At 35.8% G+C, this 16,613-nt stretch overlaps 1 protein-coding gene across 6 annotated transcripts in view; it reads left to right on the plus strand.

Annotated features, from left to right (window-relative positions):
- Window positions 1-16,613, plus strand: part of PARP8 (poly(ADP-ribose) polymerase family member 8) — a 206,259-nt gene that overhangs the window by 168,452 nt on the left and 21,194 nt on the right. For 4 of the 6 annotated variants that reach the window (XM_030926745.1, XM_010364404.2, XM_030926743.1 and 1 more), the window contains 7 exons: window positions 6,198-6,323; window positions 7,325-7,390; window positions 9,914-9,981; window positions 11,767-11,815; window positions 12,951-13,063; window positions 13,331-13,403; window positions 14,947-15,016. In XM_030926745.1, coding sequence (XP_030782605.1) covers window positions 6,198-6,323; window positions 7,325-7,390; window positions 9,914-9,981; window positions 11,767-11,815; window positions 12,951-13,063; window positions 13,331-13,403; window positions 14,947-15,016 — 565 coding nt within the window. The remainder of the gene's footprint in view (window positions 1-6,197; window positions 6,324-7,324; window positions 7,391-9,913; window positions 9,982-11,766; window positions 11,816-12,950; window positions 13,064-13,330; window positions 13,404-14,946; window positions 15,017-16,613) is intronic. The other 2 variants (XM_030926746.1, XM_030926748.1) reach the window with 1 other exon arrangement.

The following is a 16,613-nucleotide window of genomic DNA, read 5'->3' on the forward strand; positions in this document are numbered from 1 at the left end:
ACTAATTATTTCTCATTTTGCTTTGAAAAATGTGTTCCAGTCCACTGGTTATCTTCATTCTACTATTCTTTGGGGGAAATATTTGATAACTTCTTGTTAAGTGGCAAATTGGCGTTTGATATTTTTTATATGTAAACGAGATGTTCTCTCTTCATCTAATATGTGTTTTGTCATTTCACGATTGCCAAGGAGAGAAATTAAACCAACTTTCTATTGTATGAAAAATAATTGTAATTTCTTCTTACATGGTGAAGTGGAAATATTGAAACCCTCGTGCATGCTTTATGTAAAATTTATTTGTAAAGATATACTGCCATCAAATGGAAGCCAATTTATTTTTAAACATTAGGTGAAAAGATAATAGGCAGAATACGTAATAAAAAGAGAACATTCAGTTTTACATTAGCAGTGTTTAGGAGACAGGAAGAAAAGCAATTCCATCAAAATTTCAAGTTTTTTTTTTCCCCACTTAAAGAACCTGATTAAACTACTAATTCATCTATAAGAAAAAAATCAAAGAAAACTCTAAAAAATGAATGAACATTAATTAAGAGAGGCTAGACCAACCACATACAGAGACATATGCAGTGCTATAACGTTTTGACAAAATATAGTATTGGCAAAGAATAGTGTGACAGATCAATGGCAGATTATCTCCCAAATGGATCAAATTGTGAATAAATTTAATGTAAAAGTAGGTTTCACCTCCTCACTTACTAAAGAGTTATTTGGTAAGTGAAGTCGAAACAAATGGCATGTACTGGGGGGAAATTGGTTTAGCGCTTTACCTTACACTGTGTGCAAAAACAAATTCTAGATAGCTTAACAAATACCTAGTTTTAAAAAATTGTTTACTAATACAAACTATAGGACAGTAAAATTGAACATGCACAGCCTGAGGCAGTGTATCAGGCTTATGAAGGCACAACAGTTAAATAATACAGATGGTAGCCTAGAGCTTAGGAATGTAAGCACCCCTTAGCCTAGTCATTTTACTGATTAACTAAAACTATGATGCATCCACCTGATGAAATATTTAGGGCAGTATTTTTCATATAATTGAATTATAAATGAAACAAATAATACAAACAGTAGAATATTAGTCTTATATGTTATGAAAAAAATGATTCCATGATTAAAATAAATTTCTGAACTATAGCTTTGTATTTCTCCCACATCCAACATGTACACATTTGTATATTAAAGGTTCTGAGCATTCCTAAAACTAAGAAAATAGCTAGCCTATACTTAGAGGATTACTAAATTATATCTGACTATAATTTATGAGAGCCTTTTTCTTTTCCATCCTTCTTTTTCAAATGTGAAAGTTTTTCTTGTCCCTTGGGAATAATATTGCTAAAAGGAAGAAAAAAGGCACTTTAATATATATGGTATTTATAGCTATGTAAAAATAATTTAAACCTTACAAGGGGTATGTTGTATGAATATGCTCACATGTATATTTATATAGATTTATGTATGTGCATATATGTTAAAAATTCTTCAATGGTATACTTAAAATTTACACATTTTACTGTATGCAAGTTTCCCTTTAAAAAAGAAATTAAAGGCTAGAAATAGTAAATTATAAATTAGAAGGAAAAGTAACATGCTAACCGTATGGTATGCTGATAGAATAATAGTTGGCTTTTTAAAATCGTTGTTACATCTTAAAATTAATGGTTTTGAATAGAAATGAATTTCAAATTATATTATGATTGATATAAAGTGCAAGTATTTGATCAGCTCAATTTAGTGATGTAATTCTAAAAATCAATATCCAAAGATCAGAAAGTTTAGTCATTCTACTTCAAAGACAGCATTTTTTTCATACTTTATTTCTTAAAACAGGTGCCCCAGTATTCTGGTCTTAATCCTAAGGATTACAGGGAAATAACTTCTTTTTCTAAACAAAAAGAAACCACCTCAGAGTCTCATTGCTTCAGTTTACCCCCACATTTTAAGTGGTGCTCTGGGGGCTGCAAAGACATTCCTCGGGATCACTGCAGGGGACTCACCTGGAACAACAGTGTCCTGCGGTCCAAGCAGCTACCATTCCAGCACCCCAAATACTACTTCAACAGAATAGTTCCATTTTATTTGTTTAGATATTGGACTCTCATTTAAGAGAGTTTTTTTTTTTTTTTTTAATTACTATTGCAATATTGGACAATGATTGGTTTATAATTCTGAATCTGCTTCCTTTTTTAGACTACATTGTATACCTGTAGGCTATTCCTGTAGGTGCCTTTCTTAGTCACATGGACTTCCAGTTAGTAAAAGACTAATGGCTAAAGACTAATGACTGAATTTTTCTCATTTGCAAGAGCTTGGAGGACTTTCTTTCATGCCTGAAAGGGGTCTGTGTGGGGAGGGTTGCTCTGCCAGTTGAATTGTAGGTAATGTAATGTCCTTTGGAGGCACCTGATTCTGTAAATTCACAGACCTTTTTATCCTCACTTACCAAATGTCCTAATTTTTCTTGCCTAAACTTAATATTTCTTTGCATTTCTATCCCAAGTATCTAAGTCAGCCTCCAAATTGCTTCTTCAGTTATATTATTCAATCAAAGAAAGCAGATATATGTGTGTAACTTGTTGCCTATGGCATGCATCATATATACTAAGATACTATTTAGAATCTTTAATTTTAAATGTTGGGAATGGGGAAATATATCATGTAGGCCAAAATTAAAAAAAAAAAAGAGAGAGAAGTCATAGTTGTGTGCTCACTTTTATTTTTTATTTTATTTTGTTTGTTTTCTTTGTTTCTTTTTTTTTTTTTTTTTTTCCTGAGAGAGCCTCTTTCTGTCACCTAGGCCGGACTGCATTGGCACAATCTCGGCTCATTGTAACCTCTGCCTCCTGGGTTCAAGCGATTCTCCTGCCTCAGCCTCTCTAGTATCTGGGATAACAGGTGCACGCCACTGCACCCAGCAAATATTTGTATTTTTTTGTGGAGACAGGATTTGGCCATCTTGGCCATGCTGGTCTCGAACTCCTAACCTCAATGGATCCTCCCACCTCAGCCCCCTGAAGTGCTTGGATTACAGGCATGAGCCACCATGCCCAGCCTCTCTTACATTTTTATTTATTTATTTTTTTGATACAGTGTCTCACTGTGTTGTCCAGGCTGGTCTTGAACTCCTAGGCTCAAGTGATCCTCCCACCTCTGCCTCACAAATTACTGGGATTACAGGCGTGAGCCACCACGCCCAGCCTTTTATTTTTTAAAGTGGTTGTTTTAGTCCATGAGATATTTGGAAAAATTAAGATATGCAAAGGAATATAAATCCAAATTGTATTATAAGTGCTTTTCTTCTTAAAAAGTCTAATGCTAGTTTCTGTAACAGATAAACCATAAAATCACAGCAGCTTAACATGGTAGCATTTTGTCATTCGCACACTCCAATTAGAATGTTTTATGGGCCACTTTCTGTGTAGTGACTGGGCGAACTGAACCCCTTCCATCATGTAGTTTTTTTTTTTTTGTTTTGTTTTGTTTTATTTTATTATTATACTTTAAGTTCTAGGGTACATATGCATAACGTGCAGGTTTGTTACATATGTATACTTATGCCATGTTGGTGTGCTGCACCCATCAACTCGTCAGCACCCATCAATTCATCATTTATATCTTGTATAGACTGGATTAAGAAAATGTGGCACATATACACCATGGAATACTATGCAGCCATAAAAAAGGATGAGTTTGCGTCCTTTGTAGGGACATGGATGCAGCTGGAAACCATCATTCTTAGCAAACTATCACAAGAACAGAAAACCAAACACCGCGTGTTCTCACTCATAGGTGGGAACTGAACAATGAGATCACTTGGACTCGGGAAGGGGAACATCACGCACTGGGGCCTATCATGGGGAGGGGGGAGGGGGGAGGAGGGAGGGCTTGCATTGGGGAGTTATACAAGATATACATCATGTAGTTTTTACTCTATGCCATATAGTAGAGAAAGTGAGGAAGGCATACCTTTCTTTGCATCAGGTCAGCCCCTTTCCACTGATGATCTGGTGAAAGCCAGTCATAAGACCTTATTCAGACAAAAAGGTGGAAATATCCCTTGCTGAGAAGCTGCTTCCAGGCATTAGCGCTGTGTCCTGGAAGTAAGCATGGAGTTGCAAACTTTGGTGCATCCCATGTAATTGAGTCACAGTAGTTACACTCTTTTTTTTGAAATTAGGCTAGGACATATATTAACAGAAATATTCTACCAATTAAATTTACTACCCATTATTACATTATAATTTACTTAAATATACTAGTAAAAATATTGGTCAAAAATGCATGGACTTTTATAAAACTTCAATTGCTTTATTAGCGGGACATAATTTTTAAAGGGTTTTAGTGAGAGAGTATCCATCTGTGTCATTCCCCTCCTCCCTACAGGGTGTCAGAAAAGCCTATTTTATCTTTTTTTTTTTTTTTTTTTCCTGAGATAGAGTTTTGCTCTTGTCACCCAGGCTGAAGTGCAGTGGTGTGATCTTGGCTCACTGCAACCTCCACCTCCCGGGTTCAAGCAGTTCTCCTGCCTCAGCTTCCTGAGTAGCTGGCACTACAGGCATCTGCCACCATGCCCGGCTAATTTTTGTATTTTTAGTAGAGATGGGGTTTCACCACTTTGGCCAGGCTAGTTTCAAACTCCTGATCTCAGGTGATCCTGCCTTGGCCTTCCAAAGTGCTGGGATTACAGGTGTGAGCCACCACGCCCAACAAGGCTATTTTATCTTACTGATTCTTGTTTGTCAGGAGTTCCTGTTTGGGTTTTCATTAGAGACCAGATAATGCTGAAAACAATCTGTATCAGGGTTAATGTGCATCTCTAGGGTAGAAGGAATGTGAGGTTGGGAGTGGAAGACAAAAAGGAGGGTTTTTTTTTTATGTCCTTATTATGTTTATTGCTTGGAATATAACTTCTTGCATATATCTATCTATACGTATGCATGTATTTACATACACACACATAAATGAAATAGTGTGTCAGGAACATTAGCTTTTTCCATTCTAATGTTTTCTGAATGTGTCTTGTGGATATGCATGTCTATGTACTCGGGACATGTTATGTCTGGTGCTTTGAGCGTTGCTAATTATTTTAGGTCACTGGAAATTCTGAATGCTATGATTCGGTGGATGTGTTTTGTTAGTACCCACACAACATAGTGAGCCCTACTGTCATTAGGTCACAATGCTCCTCTCTTAAAAGCAGGATAATCAAAAATTGGTCCCCTCTTACTGTGCATTTTTTAAATGCCTGTCTAAAGATTTTCTAGAAATAGCTTTCCCTATATATGTATTTAAAACCTGCTGCTTCCTTATTAAGTCACTTGTGTTCACGTTGTAGATATGTCTGTTTAGATGAACTCTGACCATTTAGACAGTATCAGTTTTCTTTATTCAGTGGCCAGAATATATTGTTTTGGGGATTGGAAAGGATAGCCATGCTATCAAACTCCTATATAATACTGCCTCCTAGTAGAGTGTGCGGAAGAATCATAGGATAACATAGGAATAAAGCCATTGTCTTTAGCCAATCAAAGGTCATTAGTGGGCTTTGATAGAGGAGAATAGGAATGGGCAAGATGTTGTCAGGCAATTAGCTATTCCTGGATCATGCCAAAGTCTTTTCCTGCACATGGGGCTTCCTTCACCTGGAACATCTACCCAGATGGTCGCATGTCTCCTTCCTGGACCCCATACAGGTCTGTTGAGATTCACCACCTTTCCTAGCCACTCTAAAACAGTGTCCCTTTCTGCATTATTCTCTGTTGCCTACTTTTTTTAATGTAACATATAACAGTATCAGAAATTCTACTGAAGCATCTACTTGTTTAACTAATATTTTATTGTGTATCTTCTCCCTTAGACTGTCAACTGCACCAGAGCAGGGACTTGTCTGTCTTGTGCCGTGTCTTACCATAGGGCATAGAACAATGCTAGCATATGTGTGCCCTTGAAAAAGAGATACTAAGTTGTGAGTAATGAGAGGCAGCACACGTTTGTTATTTTGAATTGATGGTCAACTTTGGTCAAATATGGTCTCAAGTCTTGAATTATCCATTTGAGAGACTGGTAGCAGTCCTGGATCTTCCTCATTAACTTATGCTACCTTGAGAGGGAGAAATAATGGCAAAGCACTGGATAAAACCTGAAGGGTAGTAACTATCTTATGTGTATATTTCAAGGTGGTAGATCTACTAGTATCCATGTGTAGGTCTGCGTTGGAATCTCCTAGAAAAGTTGTGATTTTCGAGCCATATCCTTCTGTGGTAGATCCTAATGATCCTCAGATGTTGGCCTTCAATCCCAGGGTAAGTTGTTATCCTGGCACACCAATCACAAAGTTTTCTTTAACAATAACAACAACATTGAGATTGTAGTCTCATTAGGTTTCCTCTTTCTATCTAAGTCTCTATCTCATCAAGCATATCCATGAGTATTTTAATTTCATCATATATTTTTGGGTATTCTGACTTATATAACCTCATTTTGATTTTAAAGATCATGGGTAAAGAGACAAGTTTTCCTTTCTTTTCTGCATTTTCACTTCAACCCTCCTTTCCCCTTTCCCTTCTTCCTCCCCAGCTGTCTGAATGTTAGTGAAAGTTTAGTTCATATTGTTAATGGACCTGCCTTTCTTAAGGAAGCAATTTTATAAATGTTCCTAAAGATAAGGCAGAATCCTTTTGAAATTACAAAACTTTCAAATTGCGTAAGAGCTAAAATTGCCTCAGTTTCTATTACTACTCAGCTTGAAATAATTTTATAGAAACAACTGTATACAATTTTCTTAGAAGAACTTTATTTCTTCATAAATGGCAACAGCACACATACTTAGATCTTGCTTGAAAATGAGTTGTCAGCTACATGACAGTATGCTATCCTTTGCATACTCTCAGCCATACTGTTTTGTTAACAATATTCAAATCAAAATAAAATAAAAGCAATTGTGAGATTTGAAGTGGGTTTTTATATTTTAGAAGGATTCTATGTTGACTTTATTCATTATGGCTTAGTGTTTTAGTGGTGAAAGCCTGAATCAGGAGCCCCATAACATTTTTGTGTTTCTAGATTTTTCTCCCATGACTTATAGAAGGATTGGCATTGTTTTCTTTGTTCCTTTTCTCTGACTGAAGTCCTGGAGCCATCTTATAATAGTCTTCCCTTTTATGTGCACAAAACAGTCATTGCCTTCAAATTGACCCTAAGGGAAAATTCACATATGGAAATAATATATTTCTCTAGTGAAAAATAGACTTGCAACAGCTTATAAGCAAATGCCGTTTTTTAACATTACTTTTTCATTAAACAGAAAAAGAACTATGATCGAGTAATGAAAGCACTGGATAGCATAACGTCTATCAGAGAAATGACACAAGTAAGTATGTCATCTGGTCTTGTACAGTATATTTTTAAAATGTTTGAGAGTTCTAGCTATGTAGTGAAATGTAGACTTTTCTATTATACAGGGTATAACTAAATTCATTTAAAAATTTGTGCGGTATTAAGATGTTTTAATTAAATCACATCAGTGTTCTAGCATGTAACACTGTGACTTCAGGAAAGGAAGTGGATAATTATAAGATAATTGTACTCCTAATACTCTGCCCTCAAACTTGAGCAAGAGCTTGGGTACACGTAGGTATGTCGGGATATTTTAAGGCAAAGGTTAAATCTGGTACCATCTTTCTGACTGTCAATTTTAATTGATGGTAGCAATTTCAAAACATCATTTGAGTATTAAAATAAAAACAGAAATATTCTTTAAAATGGAAAATTTCCATAAATATTTTATATAATGCAAAATCCCAAAACCACTTCGGAAGATACCAGGCTCCCTGAGAGTATGTGTTTATGTTTTTAGTCATTAAGGGAGGCTTTGGTGGAAATAGTTTGATGAGCAAGGATCAGCGTTTGTTAGGAAAATCTAACACATCCCTGGGCTATAGTCTAGCACTTGGAAAAGCACACACTGTTGAATTATTGAGACCTTTCCACTGTCAAAGACTTGGAGAGAGGTTTAAAACTCATCATTGCAAGTAGAAATTAATAATCCGAGATTGAGAACACACATTATGTGTGCAGCTTGCATGTAGTGGTTTCAAGGATTGCACTGCCCTAGAGACTCTTGCAGGCCTATAATGAGTATTACCCTGGGTCCTTTATTTTCTCTGGGGAGGGAATAGTGGAATCCTTCTGTCCCAGGGCCCACTAAGCTGCTATGCTGCTTTCTCCCCACCCCCACCAACTCCCAGAGTTATCTGTACTCCTCTGTAGGAAGAGAGTACTTAAAAAGTACATTTTTCCATTTCCATTTTGTTTCTTGATTCTTTTGATCATCATTTATTCATGTAGTCAAATATTCATTCATTCACTCAGTAAATAGTGTGTGTCTGGCAAATAGTAAACAAGAGATCCTTTAATTCACAAATGCTATTATTGGCTTAAAAAAAATCACCATCCCTTCGGGTTGTTTTTCTATGCCAGTACCTTTCTGTATTATCTGAATTCTTTCTCAGATGAACACTCCTTATCTGTGTAGGTAAAGAAAACAATAAAATGTATTTCCACCTAGGAGAAAAAAAGAACGTATTGGAATATCTTACACTAAGTCATACAAACATTTTTAGTCATGAAAAAGAATTTGGTATAAGGTATTTATACTATACCCTAGACCCTGATTATTCTTGGATTTAAAAATAGCTACAAACTCTGACTCTGGAATCAGCTCTCTGCCAAAAATTGCTTTCTTTATTCTGGGTCATGCGTAAGCTATTTTAATAGGAGGCAACGTAGACAACTGAGCGTCAGCCTAGGAAGTTAGAGGCCAAAATTGTATAACTGACTTATCAATGAATGTGGCCTGTGACCTTGGGCAAGTTGCTTAATTGCTTGGTGCAATTAAGGTGGAATTAGTAATGCTGTGCCCTCTTCCAATGTGTACTTCATAGGGAAGCTGTCAGGCTTCATTGTGTCAAATTCTTTAAACTTTTCTGAATAAATACAACATTATACTGTGCTGTTTTCTAGAATGTACTGACCTGTACATAGCCCTAAATTGTCACAGAGAGATTGCTCTTTGTTCTGTGAAATGGTTGTCTGGGTAAATCCCATTAAATACTTTTTAGGGAAGGGTTTGTCTTAGGTAAATTGTGTCCAATTTTTAATGTAAAGATCTACACCTAAGTCTGGACTGTCAGATATGAGCATGAGTGGTAGCTCTCACAAGCTTTGCTTTCATATTAGTTATCAGTTAAAAATGGTCATTGTGAAAGAGAAACTTTACAGGACACTTATAAAGGTGGCAAGAAAGATTTATTCAGAGCACTGCAGTGGGGGAGAGAGACTGCAGCATAAACTGAGCTCAACTTCAACTAAGACAAAGGTGATCCAAGTTTTTAAAGGCAGAGGAGAGGAAGCAAAAGGCACCACAAGTACGTGAAAAGGCAAGGAAAAGAAGATGGGACTAGGGGAGTTATGTAAAAATGGAAAGTTACAGAAGGGAATAAGTGGAGAATTACCAAACATGGTTTGCCAAAGTGGGTTGGTACAGTATACGTTTTGTGGTTTGTCAGCCTCACGTTTTCTTGAGCAGACACTCAACAGAGGGCCGGAGAGTGGTCATCTTTAGGGACATAGCCTAGTGTAAATGGAAGCCAGGCTAAAATCTGGACAAGTCTTTTAATACAGTGTTTGGACAAGTCATTTTGGTGGCTTGGAAGTTCATGGTTCCCATCATCTTGGGAGAAAAGACTAGGATAATTGTTGTTGTTCCCATGTTAAGTCCATAAAATTTTAAGTCTTACTAGATTAGGCATATTGTTTGGTCTGATTTTCCTTTTGTAAAAAGGGAAAAATGAATTGTTATGAAAAATCAAGAAGTATTATGATTTTTTTTCAGGCACCATATCTGGAAATCAAGAAGCAGATGGATAAACAGGACCCCCTTGCTCATCCCTTACTGCAATGGTATAAAATTTTAGTTTTCCTCATAATGAAAACAGCATCCCTTTCTACTGCTTGCTTTAAGAAAAAAAAAAATGCCTGTTTTACAAGCCCTGCAGTGCTACAGTTCTACAAGCTTATGAGACCTAGTGATTTTACAACCTAAGGGTCCATAATGACTCTCACTTTAATTAAAACTTATACATCACAAGGGGAAGAGAATGCTGTCATACGCACTACCAGGGATAAATAGTGCATTTGACAGCAGTTTGCCTATAGTTTTCAAGATGTGATTAACTAGGTTATCTGGCAAAAGCATTTTGGTTCATTTAATTTTCTAGTTCAGTGAGGACTAAGTGATCAAACTCAGTGTTTCAACTTTTATTATTGAAATCTTTCTAATCCAAAATAAATATTTTATATTTTGCCCCCTTAACAACGGCAGTATAAATATGATTAACTCTTTGCTTGCTCACTGCAGGAGATGCACAGTTTCAGAGTGAGCCTGGTGAGGGATACAGTGTTATCCCAGCATGAATTCTAGAAGGAGGGCTAGACGATGAAGAGGAAAGGTAGTTTGAAGTCACCTTGCTGTGATGCCCATTTCAAATAATTTGCCCCCTTCTACTTCAAATAATTTCCTCTCTTGTTTCTCATTTGCAAAATGAAGACACTAGTTTCTACTCAGCATCCCTTAGAAGGCTTTTATATACACGTCTCTTTGAATTAACTTTGAAAACTCCAACTCCATGAGATTTACCATACAGTAATAAAAATGTACGGCTTATAAGAGATTGATATGCATAAGCACTTATACCAGGCTGCGACCAGGAAGTTTTTAAAAATATGTAAAGGTGGGCAGATGCAAAATAATCTGGCTTCTTCAAGATTCTGATTACTTAACTTTCACTTCATTAAAATTGTGTAATACATATTTAATTTAGTCTAACAAGATTATAACAAAAATTAGGTATAGAAGCCTTCCTTCTTTGTATCGTTTATGATCTGTTACTAAATTCTGACAGATTTAAGCAAAATAACACTAAATTTCCATTGTAACCTTAAAATTTTTCTCATTATTATATTCAGAATGAAGGTAAAAATTGCAGATATCTGGTTGCTTTCTTTTTTTCCTTGCAGTCAGATGGTTAACTTCTAATTCTTGTGATCATTTCCTTCAGCTTGTTAGTCATTCTTCTTTCAATATGAAGAGAGTCTACCAAAACTTTGTGTACTTTTCCCTACTTATTTTGTGTGCTGAAAGTATAGAGCAATTCCTTTCAGATACTTGAATTTAATTTTCTTCAACTGCAGTGTCTACGTTTGTTGGATTTTTGTATATAAACCGTTGTATATATCAGCTCAAAGAGATCCTCAAATATTTAAAGAAAAAAAAGCTTCATAAGAATGTATCCTTAATTTAAGTAATTTAAGAGAGGAATAAAAGAAGCAGATCCATGACTCACTGCTCATATTTGTATTTGGATTATCATTATTTGAAAGTACATTCAGAAATGTTCAAATGTTCATTTTGCTGATATTTGAGGTTATGCTTATTAAAAACTATGTCTTAAGTTTTAGAGAACGACTTTCTAGTGTGTTTTCTCGGATTAAAATGTTATCTTTTTTCTTACATAAGCTCTTTAAATTGTTTCAGGAAGCAAACCTAAATTATGCAACTAAATGAAATTATTTCCAAGTTTAGTTTATGGCACAGCAAAAATAAGTTTTAATCACTTGTCAACTAAGAAAAAGAACTTTAAATATATTTGGCATATATTTGTGACTAATGGATAATTTTAATTTCAGGGTTATATCAAGTAATAGATCACATATTGTGAAACTGCCAGTTAACAGGGTAAGTTGTTTTGTTTTTTTACATATACATACAGAAATGGGAGGAGTACTTACCAGTTGGGAGAACCTACCTCGTGATTTTTAGCCAGCCTCTCCAAGAATTGAAGTAAACCCAGGTTAAATCTCATTCTTTAGTTTGAAATAGCCATTTGTTCACTAGCTCCAAATCTTTCCAGATAACAAATTCAAATTGAGGCTGTTGTCCTGACCTGTTAAGTAAATAAAAACATCAATATGAAATCATTTAGTCATTCCACAAGCAATTGAAAAATATTATATGGAGATTGACCAGAAGGAAGTTAATGTGCTTAGTAATCATTGTCAGTTTAATGTTGGCACATTTCCACTTTTCTATAACTGAGAAACTGTTAACCTCAGACAGCTTATTTATCAGCCTAGTAAACTTAAAAAATAATAATTTGTAAAAAGCTAATAGACTGTGGATTTCAGTTCTGATCATCGCCTAGGAGCTATACCTAAAAAAATCTCATTTTTGCCACCTATGAGTCTCTAAATGTGAGATTCCTGTGCCTTATATTCCTGTATAACTATATTGGTAAGAGAAAGGGAAACACTTAGAAGATGTTATCAAGCTATGAATCCAAAAGATTCTGCTTTCATTTCTTTCCATGACCAAGCAGGTGACTATATTTGAATGTAGGCAAAAGTTCTCAATTTTATAAATATATGCAAATAAAGCATAATGAGAATTTTTGCAGTTTTATAAACTTTTCTGCTTAGCAAACTCCAGAATATTTCCCCAGTTGAATAGCTAGTATATACTTAGGGACTCAATAATAAAAGCATGAAAAGAAATGTAATTAAGAAGGCAGATCTGCTTAAACATGAATGCGTACTGTATTCCAAAGCTAAATATAAATGACTTTGGATTGTCTGTTTCCTACTCCTTTCCCATTTGCCCAAAGAATTGTTCTTCATATTTGCAATTCCATGTGACTTACCACTTAAGTAGAGTTTTTAAAACATTATACAATTTAGCTTGCTAATGTGGTTAGTGTAGAATTGCTATAGTTTGAAACTGGGTAATTCTTAAGCCAATAAAATTTGAAATTGTCATCAGCCTGAATATATGTTAAGTTTTACATGTTTTTGTTTTTCTTTATTTTAAATGGCAGCAATTGAAGTTTATGCATACTCCACATCAGTTCCTCCTTCTCAGCAGTCCACCAGCCAAAGAATCCAATTTTAGAGCTGCTAAAAAACTCTTTGGAAGCACCTTTGCATTTCAGTGAGTAAGGCTTAATGTTATGGGGGTGTGCTCCACCCAGTTTTCCAGAAATGTATGGGGAAGATATCACTGTCTTTCAGTAAATGATTATTCAGCAAATGGTCATTCAATAGATGGTCATTCAGTATCTGGTTATGAAGTCAACTACATAATACTTGATTTAGCAATCCAGAACCTTCAGAAGGCATCGTGACTTGTTATATTGTGACCACTTTGAAGATAATTAATTTTCTGGTTTTGCTTTTTCCCTTCCGTCTTTTTTTTTAGTGGCTCGCACATTGAAAACTGGCACTCCATCCTGAGGAATGGTCTGGTTGTTGCTTCTAATACACGACTGCAGGTAAATTTTCTGAATGCTTTAACAAGACCTCATTTTTCTTCAGAATTGAGAGTCAGTAAGCAACCCCGATGTTAGGCTTTTACTTGCAAAAGAGGAAGCATGTGAGTAAAACATTATATGGAATTTGTAGTAGGCATACTAGAACTGAAGCAGAACTGATCTATACACAATTATTTAAACAAAAAATGGGTAATACAATGAAAAGGGAAAGGATGGGCACAGTGGCTCACAGCTGTAATCCCAGCCCTTTGGGAGGCTGAGGTGAGCAGATCACTTGAGGCCAGGAGTTTGAGACCAGTCTGGCTAACAAGGCAAAACCCTGTCTCTATTAAAAATCCAAAAAAAAAAAAAAAATTATGTAGGCTTCGTAGCACATGCTTACAGTCGAAACTAATTGGGAGGCTGAGGCAAGAGAATAATTTGAACCCAGGAGGTGAAAGTGAAGGTGGCAGTGATCTCAGATCGTACCTCAGCCTGGGTGACACAGCAAGACTGTCTCAAAAAAAAAAGAAGAAGAAAAGAGAGTTTAATTCCCTATGATAAAACAATAAAACAAATCACACTTTTAACTTAGGTAGAAAAACATTATGCACAAAGTAAAATCATAGAGGCATTCTGTTAATTCAGTGTGTATTTCTTGAGTACTGGGCCTCAATATGAATGCTTTTGGAGAATAAAATGTAGAAATAAGTGGACTGGATGTTAGAGAGCCATCTAATACCTGCTTTTCCGCCTCCAGGACAGTACTTGGTGTTAGCAGGATATCGTGGCTGTCATCTTCATCTTCATTTATGCTTTTTATCCTGCACATTTCACTTCACTCTCATGCAGCTGAATTTTTTTTCATCTGACAGCATAAGGACTTAAGAAAATGAGATGCTTAACCCAGTCACTTGAGCTAGATCTCATATTACAATGACATTTTAGATGATTCAATTAAATGTTAAGTGTTAAATGCGTTTAGTATTCAATAGTTCATACTAATAGCGTGTGAGGGCCCAGAACACAGAGAAAATAAGAAAGAAGTTTAGTTATCTGAGTATAGTTTCTTAGACCAGTTGAAGGGTTTTGGTTAATGAAACTTATATAACTTCAAAAATGTAACAAAGGATAAGAGCAGGATGACAAGTGTTATTTAATGAAAATCTGAGCAGGACGCTTTGTTTATACACTAATATATAAATCCTAATCAGAATGTGTTACTGTGTCTTTCAGACCAAGTTTAATTTCTAAAATTTTAGATCCATTAAAATAAAGGCCTGCTAGTGTACTTTATAATAAGTGATTGTCTTTATTACTGGTAGGATGGAAAATATTTATTAAGAATCTTTTTCCTCTAGATATCGTTTTTTCATATATAAACTCTGAGTTTTAAGCACAAGGCTGTTAGTACTGTTTTCAAATTAGACCTTGGAATAAAAGCTCTGTCATTTTTTTCTAAGACTGAATGTTCTGACATGAAACTGATTGCTTTGTCAAATATTAACATTTAAACCATGAACAGACCTCTCTCTCTCTTTCTCTCGTACTCTTCCCATCTTAGCTCCATGGTGCAATGTATGGAAGTGGAATCTATCTTAGTCCAATGTCCAGCATATCATTTGGTTACTCAGGTAATCCTGTATTTCATTTCTAAAGTCAAATTTATTAGATTTTAATTTTTTTTTTTTTTTTTTTTTTTTTTTCTCTTTTTTTTTTTTTTTTTTTTTTATTATACTTTAAGTTCTAGGGTACATGTGCATAACGTGCAGGTTTGTTACATATGTATACTTATGCCATGTTGGTGTGCTGCACCCATCAACTCGTCAGCACCCATCAATTCATCATTTATATCATGTATAACTCCCCAATGCAATCCCTCCCTCCTCCCCCCTCCCCCCTCCCCATGATAGACCCCAGTGCGTGATGTTCCCCTTCCCGAGTCCAAGTGATCTCATTGTTCAGTTCCCACCTATGAGTGAGAACATGCGGTGTTTGGTTTTCTCTTCTTGTGATAGTTTGCTAAGAATGATGGTTTCCAGCTGCATCCATGTCCCTACAAAGGACGCAAACTCATCCTTTTTTATGGCTGCATAGTATTCCATGGTGTATATGTGCCACATTTTCTTAATCCAGTCTGTCACAGATGGACATTTGGGTTGATTCCAAGTCTTTGCTATTGTGAATAGTGCCGCAATAAACATACGTGTACATGTGTCTTTGTAGTAGACTAATTTATAATCCTTTGGGTATATACCCAGTAGTGGGATGGCTGGGTCATATGGTACATCTAGTTCTAGATCCTTGAGGAATTGCCATACTGTTTTCCATAATGGTTGAACTAGTTTACAATCCCACCAACAGTGTAAAAGTGTTCCTATTTCTCCACATCCTCTCCAACACCTGTTGTTTCCTGACTTCTTAATGATTGCCATTCTAACTGGTGTGAGATGGTATCTCATTGTGGTTTTGATTTGCATTTCTCTGATGGCCAGTGATGATGAGCATTTTTTCATGTGTCTGTTGGCTGTATGAATATCTTCTTTTGAGAAATGTCTGTTCATATCCTTTCCCCACTTTTTGATGGGGTTGTTTGTTTTTTTCTCGTATATTTGTTTGAGTTCTTTGTAGATTCTGGATATTAGCCCTTTGTCAGATGAGTAGGTTGCAAAAATTTTCTCCCATTCTGTAGGTTGCCTGTTCACTCTGATGGTAGTTTCTTTTGCTGTGCAAAAGCTCTTTAGTTTAATTAGATCCCATTTGTCAATTATGGCTTTTGCTGCCGTTGCTTTTGGTGTTTTAGACATGAAGTCCTTGCCCATGCCTATGTCCTGAATGGTACTACCTAGATTTTCTTCTAGGGTTTTTATGGTATTAGGTCTAACATTTAAGTCTCTAATCCATCTTGAATTAATCTTCGTATAAGGGGTAAGGAAAGGATCCAGTTTCAGCTTTCTACTTATGGCTAGCCAATTTTCCCAGCACCATTTATTAAATAGGGAATCCTTTCCCCATTTCTTGTTTCTCTCAGGTTTGTCAAAGATCAGATGGCTGTAGATGTGCGGTATTATTTCTGAGGACTCTGTTCTGTTCCATTGGTCTATATCTCTGTTTTGGTACCAGTACCATGCTGTTTTGGTTACTGTAGCCTTGTAGTATAGTTTGAAGTCAGGTAGCGTGACGCCTCCAGCTTTGTCCTTTTGACTTAGGATTGTCTTGGCAATGCGGGCT

Source organism: Rhinopithecus roxellana, chromosome 3, assembly GCF_007565055.1.
Source record: "Rhinopithecus roxellana isolate Shanxi Qingling chromosome 3, ASM756505v1, whole genome shotgun sequence".
NCBI classification, from domain to species: Eukaryota; Metazoa; Chordata; class Mammalia; order Primates; family Cercopithecidae; genus Rhinopithecus; species Rhinopithecus roxellana.